The following is a 17,303-nucleotide window of genomic DNA, read 5'->3' as shown; positions in this document are numbered from 1 at the left end:
CGGTTTTGAAGACGCAATCCCGTTTTGCCTCGCCGTAACAAAAAGAATTTCCTTCGTCTAGTGAGAGAGGTAGGTCCTTTCTCTGGTTTCGGCGAAATTTGGATGTTATGAGTCTTCGATTTCCAAATTCTCTGCGCTAAGAACACGATCCTTTCATTCTCCAAGTGAGTCCCTTCCATCTTCGTGTAATCCTTTATCTTTAACTGTGTTTTTCCTGTTTCCCGATTCAATTCAATGCTAACTTCTTAACTCTGTTTTCCGACCTTAATCACTCCCATCACTCACTGTTACGATCCCCCTGTCTCTGATTTTGGTTTATTGAGGTATTATTGTTATTGTTGTTGTTGTTATTGATTAATTAAGTTTAATTTATGTAATCTTAATATACTGCACAGGTTCTGATAAATTGGATTGGACTCTCTTGAAATTGAGGGTGGGGTTCAGTATTTGTTAATTCCGTTAATTTGTTTAATTGCACTACTATGGACCACCTTCCCGTTGAAGTGATCGGTAACATATTGTCTCTTCTCGGCTCTGCCCGGGATGTTGTGGTTGCTTCTGCAACTTGCAAGAAATGGAGGGAAGCATGGCGCAGTCACCTTCACAGTCTTTCTTTCAATTATTGTGACTGGCCTCTCTATCATGAATATACCTCTCCTAGGTTGGAAATACTCATCACTCAGACCATTTTTCAAACCAAGGCACTGCAATTTTTGACCATTTTCATGGATGATGACCATGAGTTCTCTGCTGCCCCTGTCATTGCTTGGCTTATGTACACTAGGGATTCCTTGCGCCAATTGCATTACAATGTGAGGACTAACCCCAGTTTCAACATCATCGAGAAATGCAGCAGGCATAGGCTGGAGGTGTTGGCATTGGCTCGCAATTCCATCGTAGGTGTGGAGCCAGGTTATTTGAAGTTTCCTTGCTTGAAGTCGCTTTCGTTGAGTTTTGTTAGCATCTCGGCGTTGGATTTGAGCCTTCTGTTGTCGTCTTGTCCAAAGCTTGAAACCTTGGCTATGGTTAGCCCAGAGATTGCAATATCAGATTCTCAGGCTTCAGTGGAGCTTATCAGTGTTTCTTTGAAGAATTTCCACCTTGAATTGTTTAGTTCGGATAAGTTTATATTGGATGTGGATTTGCTCGAGACACTTCATTTGAAAGATTGTACCTTTGAGATTTTTGAGCTGGTTGGAAAGGGAACACTGAAAGCGTTGAAAATTGATGACGTGAGTGTTATCCATCTTGATATTGGGGATGGTACGGAGAACCTTGAGATTATAGATGTCTGCAACTTCACAATCATGTGGCCAAAGTTTTATCACGTGATCTCAAAAGCATCAAAGTTATATAAGCTTCGGCTGTGGGGTGTTGTTTTTGATGATGAGGATGAGGTTGTTGATATAGAGACAATTTCTGTTTGCTTTCCTCAATTGAGGCATTTGTCGTTAAGTTATGATTTAAGAGATGGAGTGCTTCATTATGGCTTGCAGGGTTTGTCTTGCTTGAAGAATGTGGTGGTCTTAGAACTTGGATGGACTGTAATCAGTGATCTTTTCTCCGTATGGGTTGCTGGACTTTTGGAAGGATGTCCCAATTTGAAAAAATTGGTCGTTTATGGTTATGTTTCAGAGGTCAAAACGCATGAAGAGTGCCAAATTCTTGCTAGATTCTCTGAATTCATTCTTCAACTAGGAAGAAAATATGGGCAAGTAAAATTTGAGTTTGAATATGAGTAGTGGGTTCTGTCGCACTCATGTAATCCGTCCAAATAAAAGAAGATAGATGCATGCCCCATGAGTTTCTTTTGTCCATTTCTTCTGTCTTGAATCACAAGAATTCTTCAATTGTAAAGTTATAGATTTTGTGTATAAGAGTGAATTTCAGTTTCCATCACAACCCCTTTCTTTCTATTGTTATTACTTTTTTGTTTTGTGGAAGGAGCAGAGGGAGCCTATACGTGGTTGGTTTTTTGCGCTTGAATAATACTGCACAGTAAATGTTTGCTGTTTCTTCTGAATGATTCTTCGATAATCTGAATCGTACTCCACTTTCTTCTTTCATAAAGCACAAAACACGTTTAAGCACTATTTCACCCCTTCATCGTAATAAAGGTATAAAAAAAGAAGAAAACAGAGCAACAATTATCCAATCATGAATGACATGACAATGTTAAATTTTATAATAATTATCATAAAACACATAAAATGAACAATAAATTTTGATTGATTGCCAATATATTTTCATACTGAAAATATATACGAAGTAAACTAAAAGGCAAGGGTGTGATAGGCGTAAACAAGAACATACACACACAAGTCAAAGATGAAAATGACAGCAATATTACAAAAGCTATATATTGTACGTCTGAGAAATTAACTAGTGATCATTTGATAAGAAGAGTCATCAGAATTGGATGATCCCATTCTTCGTTGATCTTAATTTGAGAACTCTTGCAGCTTCCCCGTCCTTTTGTTTCTTTTTCTTCAACTGACTAGAACTTCAGTAGTTCTTTAGTTTCTTGTCGTTGACTTTTTTTTTCATTTTAGCCATACGAGTCACAACAGACTATGGTGAGTACAAAAATCCAAGATCTTCTTCACTGGTACACGCAGTTTCTTCACTAAGGATAACTCATGTTCCTTCTCAAAGTTCTCATTTTCTCTTTTACTTTCTGAGCGTTGGTTTGAACTCTAATATTGTTTAATTCTTCAAAACACTGCAGCAATTGATCATAAGATGCTAATTTAAATGTGGTTTTAAGTTATTTGCTTCACAGATTTCTACGTAAAAAGTGAGCTTTGTCATGGGAAACAAAAAATCTTATTAAATTGAACAGTATTAGCAATTGATATACTATAATGGTCATGGAATAGGAAAGGACCATGCTAAGCTTTTCTACCCTTCATGTAAATTGTAACTAGAAGTTAATTAGTGATTACCTGTTGCTTTCTTCTCCTCTCCATCTCAGCCTGAAAAATACAAGTAAGATCCTTGTCAGTATAATTGAATTACCAATACCTAACAGCTATAGGATGAAAACTTTCAACATTCTGCATAAGTTAGCGTAATTTGGCAGTACCAGCGCCTGTCTAAGTTGAGTGTTCTCTTCTTTCAACTGGTTTAGTTCCGCTTCTAATTCAACCGTGTATGCCTGCCAAGGAAAAAACCGTATAAGGTTCTGCAAATGAAGCTTAATACAATCCTTCCTCAAATATCCACCAAAATGTTCCAGAAAAACAAAAATATATATTACTTTGTACAAGTTACTTTTACCCTTTTAGTCTGAATTCACAGGGGGAGTTCTCAAAGAACATGATATTTCTAATGTTTTTGGAGGTGAATCCCTACTAAAATAAACTAGTGCATGCATGATCTACTTCCTGTCGTCGTTTCTTCCAATTAATAATTGTTTATCCCTGATCATCATGGTGCCTACAAAATCCTATCTATAGATTCATGCATTATGCAATAAGATAATTTAAGGTTACTGTAATAGCAGAACCTACTTTTCCATCACATATCTTTCTGCCATTTATTCATATCATCACATGACCAATTCTATGCAAGAAGTGAAAAACACAACGAAACTCATTAACTAGTAGCTACGTGGTCCTTTATTTACATATCTAAATCTAAGATAAGCTAAGTAAAAAGAATTAACTGATAGCATTTTAAGATCAACTTGATAGCCTGCTGGTGGTGGTGGTTTGAACCTGTCATGTATCAGTTAGCCCCCTACACTTTCCGTTGAAAGAAAAGCAAATCCTAGTTATATTGTTTCAAGGGGAAAATGATTGAGAAAAACTATCGATCCGAGTGCATCAATGGCGAACACTGAGGACATATTCTTATTTAAACTTGATGTATCCAATTTTGGTGCAATAAAGTTAACAAAGTATTGATACTTTATTAATTCTTCTTAGACTAATGTTGTGTTCAGTAGCTCATATATATCAATGATGCATCAGCTATGCAATCCTTAGTCTCCTCAAATCATGAACACTAAACAATACATTTATTTTTCAACACACTATAAGAAGTGAGTCCCATAATTTTATGATTTTTGAAAAAAATTTCTAACAAATTGAAAAGAATACAGCAAGAGAGTGTCTTGCCAACATTTCTCCTCATGATCTCTATCGAGATTATGAGAGATTAAGAACCTCAGTTGCATAGACATTGCATTGAAATGATAAAATGAGACATGCACCTGTTTTCTGGCTCTAGATCTGGCAGCTGACTCTCTATTCTTGATCATCCTCCTCTGCCTCCTCTCCACCACCTTTTCCACAGGACCATCTCCGATCCTCTTTCTACCTCTCAAACCACCCATATCAAGCCCAAACTGCCCACAATCATTCCCTATTCCATCAGAAGAATTGGCCGGACTCACAGGCCCGCCCATTCCCATTGTGGGACCCATCCCATACCCACTCCCTCCAAAGCAAACTCCTTGCTGATGAAAACCCCCACCACCATCCCTCTTACCATTTCCAGCATACCCACCAGAAGCCTCCCCCACCTGGTAACCCGGTGCAACCACGTTACTCACTGCACCAATAACATTCCTACCAACAAAAGAAGAACCACCCATTCCTGGCATTGCACCGTTGTTATTCGTGTAATGCTGCTGCTGCTGGAGGTGGTGAGAGGGATGAGGCAACAGTGGTGGTACACATGGTTGTTCCCGAACCACCCCAGCCTTGACCAAAAAATCCTCCAAAGTCATCTCATCAAAAGTGGGCTGACGAGTGGCAGACTCGGTATTATTCAGAACATTGTTGTTTTGCTGTTCTTTCTGAATCTGGGACCAAACTTCATCCACGGTTTTCCTGCATAGAGGTGCAGGGAGAGACAGTGAGGGTTGACGAGGTAGGCTTGGTTGTTTCCTTAGCCTTGTTGCTTCTTTGTCAGTGAAAGGTTGGGAAAGAGGAAGGTTGGAGGAGGTTATTATGGCTTGGTTTTCTTCTGCGTTCCAGATGCTGCTGAGAAACTCGTCCATGTTCATGGAGCCGAAGTTTTTGCCAGTCTCACATAGAGTGTGTTGGAACTCGTCCAGTGTAAGAGAGTATATGGATGTTTGTCTTCCCATGGATGATGGTGAGAACTGGGAATGGTGGTTCTTGTTGGCATCTTGTTGGAATCTTGATTCCACCTCACCTTGGGAGTTCATCTCACCCTCTTCAACCACCATCTTCTTTCCTTCTTTGAAGAGACAAGATAAGAACAAAGGGAGTAACAGACAAGACAAACTTAAGATTGAGAAAATACAATACAATAAAAATAAAATAATGCTGCAATGGAGGTTAGAACTATTGATGTACTCTCTGTTGTAATACTATGTTTTATATATTTTTCATAATGTTTTTAATTTGTTTACTATTTTAGAAAAAAAAATCTCTATATGCATAAAAGATTATCAAGCCAATCCAATCCAATCATTTATGAAAATACCACTTTAATAAACTTTTATGCATGTGACAATTCACACAACATGTGCAACTTTAACTCTGTTAAGAAAGAGTCATATTATTTAACTCCCACTGAGTATTTTTTTAATTATTCAAGAATGTCAATTTTAAAAAATTACTACAAAGTTTAAAATTATTTTTAATATATATTTTACATATATTTATATATATATATATATAATTTTTAAAGGGCTGTATAAGGGAAGAACATAAATAAGTTTGTACTTATAATGTTCAATTAATACACCTAATTAGTAGATTACTTCAAGTGGAGGTCATGGTATCAGTTCATTTTGATCACCTTTTGGTAGAACCAGATGCTTTTTCACATTACTTTCATTATTTAATATTATCCAAAACTAGATGATCAAGATAAATACCAATTCTGATTCCACAGAAATAGAGTATTTTATCTGCACCAGCACCAGAAGAAAAAGTTGAAAATTGCACCACCAATATCTCTCCACAAAAATCAACCACTTATAAGTTTGATTTTATTGGCTGAACACAGCTTACTGCAGCCATGGAAATTTCACTTTCAAGAGCATAAAATAAAACAGTATTGTGTCAAAAAAAAAGAGGTAGGTTTGAATTTGATTCAAAGAAACATCTTTTTCTCCAAATTAAATTGTTATTTTCGGCTTTTAATTAAATTTCATACATCTCATTCTAAAATATCTTGAGCCTAACTAAAGGGAAAAAAAATATTCTCTATTTCCTTTGCCATTATAACAAATATAAAATTTTGGATGAAACATCTAATTACTGTTATTGAGTATGACACTAGATGCAAAGTTTAATGTTTGGAATATTTTTCCTCCTTGGATGAAAACAGTGGTAAAAAAATTCATACACACACAATGCTTTCTGAAAAAGGGTGAAAAAAACATAAACCATGACAAACAGACTAAGATGAATCATGAAGAAAAGAAAGTTTGATGATGGAAATGATAACAACAAAATAATCTTGCAAAATGGTATATATTAACAATCTATCTAAAGTAAACAAACATAAGTAGAGATTGATGAAGCCAAAATGAAAAGTAATTAACAATATAATCTCAGAACATGGTTGATTGCATAGTGTAGGAACATAGATACCTGAAACTTGAAATTTCAATCTGAGACTGGTATAACTCTTGAAGCAGTTCCCTTTGTAGCAGTGCAAAAACTTTTAGATAGATGTTTTTCTGTTCAGTTTTGTTCACCACATTTATAGATCGAAGTGTGTGTTCAAATTTACTTAAAACAATCTGAAACTAACAAAGAATTTGATACAAGACACACTACTCTGCAACTTCATCAGATACATCTTGGTCTATATGGTTCATTCCAGCTCAGAGTACCCCACAAAACAAAGCATTAAATAATTAATTAATAAAGATAAATTTCAAATGTTATAATAGATACAAATATTTTCCCAATAGTCACATTACTCACCACGTATAGGACAGGTGTCACACATGTGGACTTGTATTAATACATGAGATCGCTTGAGCTCAACACGTATTTCTTTCAATTTTTTTATCTTAGCAATATTATTTCTTCGCCTTTTAATAGTTTTATTATACTATTTTCACATAGCAAATTATTTTGTTCATAATTGTGTTCGCAAGAATGAAATATATAATTTGTTTGAGCACTTTTTAATGGTATTAAAATGAGAGGTTTGTTTAATAAATCTTAATCATTTATTACTTAAAATAAAAAATGAATAAACTTTTTGAAGAAAAAATAAAATGGTGTGTATAGAGGTTAGATATTTTCATTTTAACATTATATTAAATAATATTCGTAATATAGGAATTTTTTCAGTTTTGTAATAATATAAATAAGAATAATCCTTATTTTGAGTATATAAGGCAACTAAAATAAACATACAAGAACTTATAACATACATGAATACAAAATTATTTATTACCTTGCTGAACTTGTTTATTGATATTATATTCTTATATAATTGGATGCTTTATATTCTATATTTATATATTAATATTCTTATTTCTCAATAACTACATCACAAAAGAAATTTAATTCAATTTACATAATTTACTATGGATGGTTAACATTACAAATGAAAAACAAAAAATGGTAATTGTAAAGAGTTTAATTTTTATCTCTCTAGGGGAAATTTTCAGTAAGTCTCATGTTCATTATGTCACTTTTATTCTGATATATTATTTTTTTTATCAGCAAATTCTGATATATTGTGATAATGTTTTAGCTGAGATTATTCATTGGAGGTTGAGACTGAAACTATGTAATTAACTTTATGTATATTATTGTATATTATGTAAGTAATGAATATGTAAATATTTTCTTTTAGATGAATAGTCTCTGTGGATAGATGCACTGTGGGTAGGAAAGATATACAGAACGTTGTATAGTCTTCTAGTAGCAATGGATGAATCTTCAATGCAAAAGTTATACAATGAGACATTGTGAATTTATAAGAGAGAAAAAACTTGTCCAAAAATTAAAATATTTTTTTAAACAATTTAATATGAGAACATTTATAAAATTAAGTTATATCATATATAAACCAATTTTAATTTAGAACAAGCTAATTTTTTTAAATACTAAAAACTTTATTCAAAAGATATTTACATAAGTTTTGTTTTTGGATTCAACTTATAAATTATCCAAACAATAATAACTCTACTGGGCAATTAAAAGTGACTTAACAATGGTATCACTGATACCATCAAGATGAGGGAACAAATGGCCAGAACCTTGAAGCTCATTGAATCCAGAGAAGCTTTTGTGCAATGTATCGTTGCACTTTAACAGGCACTATCAAATCTTCATCTCCTTGCCAGCTATGAACCCAACCCTCTTTATTTGAAAATGGATTTTCCAGATCCAAAGGACTAAATTCCCATCTACCAAATGCAAGAATTATGTCTCTGTGTAGACTTTCATGTTCTCCTTGATGTCTTACCTGACCCTGAAATTGGAAGCCACATAAACAACAAATTATAAAATCTCTGTCGTTTAATATAAGAACTCCAGTTTCAACACCTCACTCAAGACGAGATTTAAATATCTTGATTACAAAGTTTGTAACATCAATTATTAAAATAAAATCCATTTAAATTTTGGATTTATATTTTTAATTCAATTTGCTCTTGATATCATAAAATTGACCCTAAGGCACAAACTACAGGTTTATAAAAATCTTGATTGATGATATTTTGTATGTATGTTCCCTTTAGTTCTCTAGATGAGCAAAATTGAATAGATTCATCAAAAAGTCTAATGTTTTTCTCTTAATAGTAATAAAAGGCATGAATCATGATAGTTAAACAGTTAAACACATTTAAGATGATCAAGTTACTTGCACAAGTGTTGACTATTGCTGACAGGTAACCCCATGTTCTGTAGCAGACTTACACAGAAATGAGAGTCTTGACTATTGCACAAGTATTTAAACCTAAACATCATTCTTAATAAATATAATTTGAAGACAATTTAAAAAAAAACAACTCTTTATGGTATGAAAAGCACAAATTCCCCACCAATTTTGATGTGATAGACAAGCACAACACAATCATCACCCCCACCCAATTTCCCAACCCTGAGCTTTTTATACTTACTCTAGTCTAATGGCCAAGGAAACAAGTTAATATTAATATTCATTCAAAGTTTATCTGGACCAACAGAATTTTGCAGAATAAGTGCAGAGGAACAAAAATCTTGTATTAGTGACACAACTGAAATGCAAGTTCAACCAAAAGGACACAAACATTTACATGCCAAAAAATGAAAAAACAACCAAATGTTCTGTTTTAGGCAACAGAAATACCTCAAACCTGAATACATCATACCTGTGAGGAATGTACTTAAGGCACCTCCAAACAACCTGACCCCAATAGAGAAACCTATTATGTAGAATTTGGACCCTAGTCCCAATTTATCAGCAAGTTCTTCTATATCTAGTGCCAGACTCTTCACAGTTTGGCTGGGATGAAGATCGCTTTCCCCATACCCTGGTCTATCAAAAGATACAATGTAGACCCCTAAATCCTCAGCAACATCCTGAAAAATCCCACCACAAATTCAGATAATACATCCTCAGAGATAGCATAGAATGTAACGAAAGCAAAAAAAGAAACAAATAATTACAGGTGATAAGGTTTTGGCCACATAGGCATGATGCCTGCAAGCATCAAAACCATGGACAAAGATGATTTTATGATGGGCTACATCTTTTGGAACACCATCTCTTATTTTGACTCTGGGTCATGTTAAAGGGGGCCCAATAGGAGAGCTACACAACTTTGGGGGAGGAGATTGAATTGCCTGATAACCCCATGCTACAAGTCCAATGAACAACACTGCAAACACTGTTCTCAAAATTCCGGAGATAATGCAAAATTCCATTAAAAATAAAAAATGACATTTCAAAATAAGAATAAGAACATGAAATTAGTATTGTGAGGAGTGTGAGGAAGATAAAAAAGCGAGCAAGTCCCATCAATGAATATGCCAAATGCAGTGAACTTAAAAAATGACCATGATGATGATGATGCTCATTTGATTCAAAAAAACAGAAGAAGAAAAAGCGGGACCTGAAGGGAAGTGAATTGAAGTCGTTTTGTTTTGGTTCCAGGAATGAGCACGGGTTGATGCTGCACAAAATTTTGTGTTCACTCCACTCCCCATTTCTCAGACACACCGATATAACTTTTCAACTTCAGACGACACAAACACAAGAAAAAGCGTTTGGTTAATTCAATAAATTTTACTTTTTAATAAATAAAAAGTAATTTATTTAATAAAATAAATAATTGAATATATTTATTTTAAAATAATTAAATAATTTTATTTTTAAAAAAAATAAAGGTTATATAAATTTATAATATTATTTTTCAAAATTATATATATTTTTAAATTATCTTTTTAATTAATTACTCTTAAAAAATAATTAAACTATAAAAATAATAAAATTATATTTATATTTTAATTGAAATATGATTACAGGCGGACCATGTTTTTTGACTAATATTAATAGAGAAAACAGGTTGAATCCGTCATCACATAGTTAGGTAAATTAACTTTTTTAATCGTTAATTAATATTGGTCCTGTTATTTAGTCTGTCCTTTTATTTTTATTTTTCACGTTTCTAAATAAGGATCTCATGTTTTTTAATAAAAATGGATGATAATCAATATTTTATATAAAATTTTATTTATATTAATTTTTTTATATATCATTTGATTCATTAAAGTATTGTTAATATATATATATTTTTTTTAGATATTAAATTTTTTTTTATTAGAATATTAAAATTTTATTATTTTTTCTGTATTTTTATTATTCAAAAAGGTGATACCAATGACTATAGATGAAAGAGCCAATTACAAACTCTATAAATAAGCATGTTACACAAGGTAATATACATTTTTATTACTACATTAACCACATTTAAATATCGAGTGTACTTTCGACCAAAAACTGAAACACGAACACGATAAGAAGAGGAAGAAAAACACGACCAAGTGAGAAGATTCAATTAGTATCTATGACCTATACAAGTACATATGCTAACTTTACTTACATGCTATAAAAAAGAGGTAGGTTATGGGAAGGGGTGGTGGAAAGAGTGAGGAACAGATTAGGCAGATGGAAAGGTAAATTTATTTCTATGCTATGACGACTTTGTATGATTAAATCAGTGATATCTGCTCTTCCCTTGTTTTACATGTCTATGTATAAAATGCCGAAAATGGTGGTGAAGGATTTAGTGAAGTTACAGAGGAATTTCTTGTAGGGATGAAGTTTGGAAGGTAGGAAAATTGTTTGGGTCTCGTGGAAAAAGGTGTGTCAGTCAAGGGAAGAAGGCGGTTAGGAATGATAGACATTTGACAATTTAACACAGCTTTGTTAGGAAAGAAAATTTGGCGATTAGGGCATGAAGAGAAGGGCTTGTGGAAAGAAGTGTTGGACTCTTAGTACAGAGGGTGGCAGAGTCTTCGAGCTCAAAGAAATGCTAGATCAGATTCCCTTTGGTGGCGGGACTTACAGGAAGTATGGTCTTTTGAGGGATGGAAAGATAAGTTTGAGGATAATTGCACATGGGAAGTTGGGAATGGGAGGGAGATAAGGTTATGGGATGATAGATGGGTGGGCAATACGACTCTTAAGGATAACTTTCCAAGACTTTTCTCCATTTCTGTTAATAAGGAATTGTCCCATTTCCAAGGAGGGGTGAGGTCAGAAAATTCAAAATGGTCATGGAAGATTGAGTGGAGAAGAAATCTGTTTGAATGAGAAAAGATTCAAGAACAACAGATGATGCAACTTTTGAGAGAGTAAAGGGTAGGGGTGGTGGATAAGGAAGATTCTTGGGTTTGGAAAGATGGCGCGACAATAGTGTACACAGTCAAATTTGCAGACGATATTCTTAAGGAAGATGCTCAGGTGGACGAAAGAGATTTCTTTAAGGGTTTTTAGAGGATAAAGGCACAACCATCATCTCATCTCACAGCATGGAGGTTTTTGGAAGATAAAATAGCGTCTAAGGCGAATTGGGCAAGAAGGGGGGTTTGCATGACGGATAATGTCTGTTATATGTGTGGGGAGGAAGAAGAAAACATGTCTCACATTTTCTCTATGTGTAGATTTGCTTGACTTGTGTGGGCTAAGTGCTATGAGTGGATGAGGCTAATGACGGATCATTGGAAGACTAAAAAGCACTTCGCTCGTTTCAAGGTGAGTGGAGTCAAAGACAAAGTTAATCAGATTTGGGGTTATGTGTGGATAACCGTGGTAGGAGAATTATGGAAACACAGGAACAATAGGATTTTTAGAGGTGGAAGGATAGATCATAATGAGATTTTTACTCTGGCTCAACGGAAGGCCTGGTCTTCGATAAAGTCCAAAGCACATGGGATATGTTTCTCCTTTTCTGATTGGTGTCTTGAATCACTGGTTTGTATCAAGTCTGTCAAAAATTTTTAGGAAGAGGTTACCTTGAGTTGAGGAGCTATGCTTCTTAGTTATGTCTTGTATGATAGGTTAGTTTTAAGGTTTTTCGATGTGTAACGAGATAGGAGGGCGAATTTCTTAAGAAGGTCTTTTATATATAGGTTGAGGTATCCTTGAAATACCTCGTGTTTATTTATTTATTTTTTGCTGATAAAAAAAATTATAAATAATTTTTAATCAAAATATTTATATTTAAATATAAAAAGTATTGTAATTCAATTGAGTCTAATGGCTATAAGAATATTTTCCACACACATTCTGCTGTCTTTTCTTTTAAATTATTATTCAACCATGTGTTACAAAACAACCTAAAGTTAAGGTTTATCCAAGTGTTTTTGTGTATACAACCCAAAAATTAACTCAAGTTCAGCGCATAGAAAGTGGTATTATATATTGGCAATCGATATTTTTTCTTCATATCATTGAAGTGTCATATAAGAATTCGTCTAATTTATTTCCTTTTATCTTTGTCATATAATTCCAAATTAAAAAAGTTATAATGAAAGAATTATAAAACAACATTTTAAATTTTTTTATTATCATCAGTGAGGAACAAATTAGCATTAACTAAATATTAAAATAAAACATAGTTGTGAGCAATTGATAATATAGAATAATTTTATACTCTTACCTGCATAAATTATTTTCCTTTTTTTTTTATAAAAAGTAATTATAGTTATGAGTGATAGTTTCATCGTGATGTAAAATCATTCTAAGTTTGTAATGATTCGTCTTGTGTAAAGATAGATTTAGGGTATCTGATATTGGTAGCATGACAATCTATTTTGGGACAAAAAAGCTTTGATGTGTTAATGTCCTTCTTCATTGTTTTCATGTCATCAAAACTGCTAGCTGACAAACTTTCCCTGTCTAATTTCTACTTTCAAACACAATAGGATTAGCTTTATATTCATGATCGATCATTTCACTAAGATTCCATTTCTGATCACGTCTCTGTAAAAAATAATAATTTAAATTTTTTGTGAATAAATATTTATAATCTATTTCATCTTTTGTTGAAGAAATTCAATAGTTTAAAATACTTCCATATCACCACCAACATTGTTGCTTCTAAAACCGTTAAATATTCGATTATTTATTATAATATTAAAAAAATTATTAAATAAAAACTATTTTTAAAAATAAAAATATTTATTATTATATTGACTAAATTCGATATTATATTAGAGACTAAAAATAATTATTAGTATATAAAATATTATTGATAAATAGTTTCTAAATTTGTATATAGTTAGTTACCAAGATTTTAATTATCAATTTTAGAATCTAAATAATTGGTATCTAAAACTTGATAGATACCAATTTAGAAATTATTTATCAATAATAAAAATTAGTTTAAATAAAAAAAATTAAAATAATATATAATTTAATCAGTATAGTAATTAATTATTTTTTCTTTAAAATTTAATGATTTTTTTTTTAGTGTAGGAAGTCATTCACAAAAGTTATACATAAACAAAACAACAAAAGTGTAGTTAACAAATAAAATATGTGAAACACTATATAATTACTTAATGTGGGGTTTTTGTCTAATTAAATATAAACTTTTAATACAACTATTATAAGTCTATTTTACAAACATTACATGATGCAAATATTTATGATATATACCAATTTTCTGTACCAACATATCGTTTGGTAATGAATAATTATCGTAATTATTCATAAAAAAATATAATATCAATTATATAATTGTAAGAAGTAAAATTTAAGTCTAACTCAATTCATTAATCAGTTTATAAGGTGAGATTTACATCCACTATTTAGGACAATATATTTATGGGTGGTTCAATAGCGTCACGATAGTAGGTGACCTGATAAGTCCAATAAACTCTCACTTGCTAGGATAGACTTTAAATGATTTTGATACCATATTAAGAAGTGAACTTTAAGTCTAACTCAATCTCATAAAAGCGACTTATAAAATAAGGTTTTCACTTACTTAAATACTATAAAATGTCTTAATATGTAATTAATATGCAATCTCCAATATATACTTTACCTACCCTGTGGGTCGCACCAAATTTTTTATAATTTGACGATCTGATCAAAACACTGGTCAAATCCTTAATGGATGGTAGTAAATATATTAGTGATAAATAAATAATAGTATTCTTAATTTTTAATATATAATAAATTATGAAATATTATAAATAATATAATATTTAAAATATTTCTCATAACTCACATCATATAATACTAAAATTATAAAACGGCATATATTATAAAACTTTAAGTTCAATTGCATGCAACAATAATCATTAGCCAATAAATAAATTTAATTAATACAACTTTTAACCATCAAAATACTAACCTGATTTGCTTAAATCATGATAAATTTATTTTTTAATTAAATGAGTGTGAGCATATGTGGCCACCCAATGTGTCATTTATTACTAAAATACATCACCCAAGTCCTTGAAGCCTAACAAGAGGGTCAAACCATGCTCTGAACTCCTTCGTCCCAAATTAGTTTTGAGCCCACTCCAAAATGAGAAATCTCTACCTCACCAAACATAACACAAGAGAGGAAGAAAGACAAATAAGGTCAACTTTATCTCAAATCAATAATTTCGTTTCTGATAATGCTATTATTATTATTATTATTTATTCTGGTTAAAACATGGTAGCCTTCTGTTTAAACCTAACACACATAAAAGATAGATAGCAACTCTTTTACAATAAGTTCGTGCTGCTTTTCATTTTAGAATTTTACTCCATTAATTTCTGTTTCAGCTTTAAGCATGTCAGCATGATTAGAGTCACTTTTGTCAACAATTTTGTTCATTTTAGTGTTTCAAAAATTATATCACATCCTTAGAATTAAGAGAAAAAACATGTTTATAAATTATTTAACGAAACAGTGTGGAAATTTTAACATATTAAAACAAAATATCTTACTGAAACTAAGGTATAAAATTGATTTAAATTCTCCTTCTAGTATAAATATTCTAATATAGGGTTTGTTTGAGATCATCAAAGTTATTAGGGGACTTTTATAAATTATCGTTGATCTAATTATTAACTAATGTTAGATTTTTTATATATTATATATAATAAATTGTAATAAACTTAATGAAAGATCAAAAAAGCCCTATATCCTTTCAATATATCCTTTCAATAATGTTGTAAGTTTAAGTTTACTCACATTCATTCACATTGAAATATTCACAATCGCGCAATTGAAAATATGGCTGTGAGTTTCTTCGAAAGTGTGATTAGTTAAATTTTCTTATTTTGATTGATATCTTTAGTTGTTGGTTTATAAGAAATCTATAAAAAGGTATTAAGTGAGTTAGAAGTTGAATCGGATTATTGATTTATTTAGAAATTTTGTTGTATAAGACTTTGACTAGTTAGCTTCTATGAGGATTGAAATTTCCTAAAATATCTCTATTGTTTATTCGTTTTTTATAAAAAAAAATCTAAATTTAATAATATCATCATATTCATTAAAGTTTAGAGTATTATTAATTTTAGTCTTCAATAATTTTGAATAAATCGAGAAAAAAATAATATTTAAAAACTATCTTTAATCATAATATAAAATATTTAACATACCAAAATAAATCCCATCAACAAAACTAAGACAAAAGTAATATGATCAATATTCTAACATCAAATTTTCTTATATTATTATAGTCATTATACTCATACATCTATTCTAATACTCGATGAGAACATCGTAATTTAATTCTTACTAGAATCGTTTTTAATAGATTAAAATACATATAATACTCATATTTATTCTATTTTTTATTATTGATAGATAAAAAGAATTAATTCTTACTAAAGGTCATCTGAATAAATTAAGAAAAGAATTTATAAATTGTATGATGAAGCTGAAGTCTTAAAAAATGAACATAGGTGAGAACAAAAGATGAATTAGTGTGAATTGAAGCCAAAGAGAATTTAGGGTTAGAAGAGTTGATATGACTGCTCCACCTGCCACCAAATCTACTGCCATGACAGATTCAGAAGTCAGTAAAATAGTTGCAAAAGCAATTCGTGTCGCACACACAACACACACCACTGCACTTCAATGCTATAATATTGCGAAAAGTGGCAAGCAACCAATATCATGCATTTTCCTTCTATTATATACAGGCTTATTAACAACCCACTTTCTACTAACATCATTCAGTAAAAATTGTCAATATTATATTTAACGAATCATCAATGAAATCACTAAATAAAATTATATAAATTTTAAACATTTTGAAAATAAAAATATACAAAAAAAGTTAAAGAAAACAGACCAGACAAAGCCAATCGAACTTGCAATTTAATACTCTTATCAAGTGCTTGGTTCAAATGTATCACAAAATTGACTTTAAAAAGTATTTAAATAATAAAAAATCAGTAAATTAAAAAGATAAATCAGTTCAAGATTTTTTTATCACATAAATCAGTTCAAGATGGCAATAATGAAATATTCAATGTAATAATATTTATATTTTTAATAAAAATGAAAATTAATCTAAAGTATTTACAATTTTTTATTGTTAAATATAAATTTATTATATGTTGTCACCAATAACTATGTGATATATATATATATATATATATATATAAAATTTGGTGTGGACTTTTCTTGTTATTTGGAACGGAGCTAGATGAATTTATTAATACCAATTCGACTAGTTGAATCGTTAAATGATTAACTATGTTTCGTGATAAGTTGAATCACCATGCCAGTTTTAACAATATTAGTAAACCGTTTTTTCTAACATGGTTTATTAATTTATTCTAATTAATAATGCCTTTTAATAGATTAAATTTTACATATATTAAAAAATGTAAGTCCTTTTTAA

General features: G+C 31.2%; 2 protein-coding genes and 1 pseudogene across 5 annotated transcripts; 1 reads left to right on the top strand and 2 right to left on the bottom strand.

Annotated features, from left to right (window-relative positions):
* Positions 1 to 1,902, top strand: LOC137814564 (F-box/LRR-repeat protein At1g67190). Of its 2 annotated transcripts, none has more exons than XM_068617370.2 (2): positions 1 to 164; positions 396 to 1,902. In XM_068617370.2, exon 2 carries the CDS (start codon positions 483 to 485, stop codon positions 1,740 to 1,742), a length of 1,260 nt encoding a protein of 419 aa, XP_068473471.1. In that variant the 5' UTR covers positions 1 to 164; positions 396 to 482; the 3' UTR covers positions 1,743 to 1,902. The 2 variants fall into 2 exon arrangements, with proteins under 2 accessions (XP_068473471.1, XP_090160847.1); XM_090304721.1 differs by lacking the exon at positions 1 to 164 and adding an exon at positions 186 to 323.
* A 306-nt stretch (positions 1,903 to 2,208) lies between these two features.
* LOC137814565 (protein ABSCISIC ACID-INSENSITIVE 5) lies at positions 2,209 to 6,849 on the bottom strand. 2 transcript variants are annotated; one of them, XM_068617371.2, is made up of 5 exons: positions 6,579 to 6,849; positions 4,217 to 5,211; positions 3,086 to 3,157; positions 2,946 to 2,975; positions 2,209 to 2,722 (listed from the first exon to the last, which is right to left on the bottom strand). In XM_068617371.2, the coding sequence occupies exons 2-5, from the start codon at positions 5,198 to 5,200 to the stop codon at positions 2,627 to 2,629; spliced, it is 1,182 nt and encodes a 393-aa protein (XP_068473472.1). In that variant the 5' UTR covers positions 5,201 to 5,211; positions 6,579 to 6,849; the 3' UTR covers positions 2,209 to 2,626. The 2 variants fall into 2 exon arrangements, with proteins under 2 accessions (XP_068473472.1, XP_068473473.1); XM_068617372.2 differs by having other exon boundaries at positions 4,217 to 5,208; positions 6,579 to 6,833.
* Positions 6,850 to 8,044: 1,195 nt separating this feature from the next.
* On the bottom strand, positions 8,045 to 10,171 carry LOC137816082 (uncharacterized; annotated as a pseudogene). Its single transcript, XR_016523183.1, has 4 exons — positions 10,054 to 10,171; positions 9,603 to 9,843; positions 9,138 to 9,515; positions 8,045 to 8,498 (listed from the first exon to the last, which is right to left on the bottom strand). The product of XR_016523183.1 is annotated as an uncharacterized LOC137816082 (transcript).
* Between the last annotated feature and the right edge of the window lie 7,132 nt (positions 10,172 to 17,303).

The sequence above is a fragment of the Phaseolus vulgaris genome, chromosome 1 (assembly GCF_051622355.1).
Source record: "Phaseolus vulgaris cultivar YP4 chromosome 1, ASM5162235v1, whole genome shotgun sequence".
Classification (NCBI taxonomy): domain Eukaryota; kingdom Viridiplantae; phylum Streptophyta; class Magnoliopsida; order Fabales; family Fabaceae; genus Phaseolus; species Phaseolus vulgaris.
Note: the sequence above shows the minus strand (reverse complement) of the source record. Positions and strands in the feature narration are given on the sequence as shown.

Coding starts and splice junctions, on each gene's coding strand:
- LOC137814564 (XM_068617370.2), top strand. CDS start 483: ATGGACCACCTTCCCGTTGAAGTGATCGGTAACATATTGTCTCTTCTC.
- LOC137814565 (XM_068617371.2), bottom strand. CDS start 5,200: ATGGTGGTTGAAGAGGGTGAGATGAACTCCCAAGGTGAGGTGGAATCA. Junction 3,158..4,216: donor GATCTAGAGCCAGAAAACAG/GTGCATGTCTCA, acceptor TTTCCTTGGCAG/GCATACACGGTTGAATTAGA. Junction 2,976..3,085: donor CTCAACTTAGACAGGCGCTG/GTACTGCCAAAT, acceptor TGTATTTTTCAG/GCTGAGATGGAGAGGAGAAG.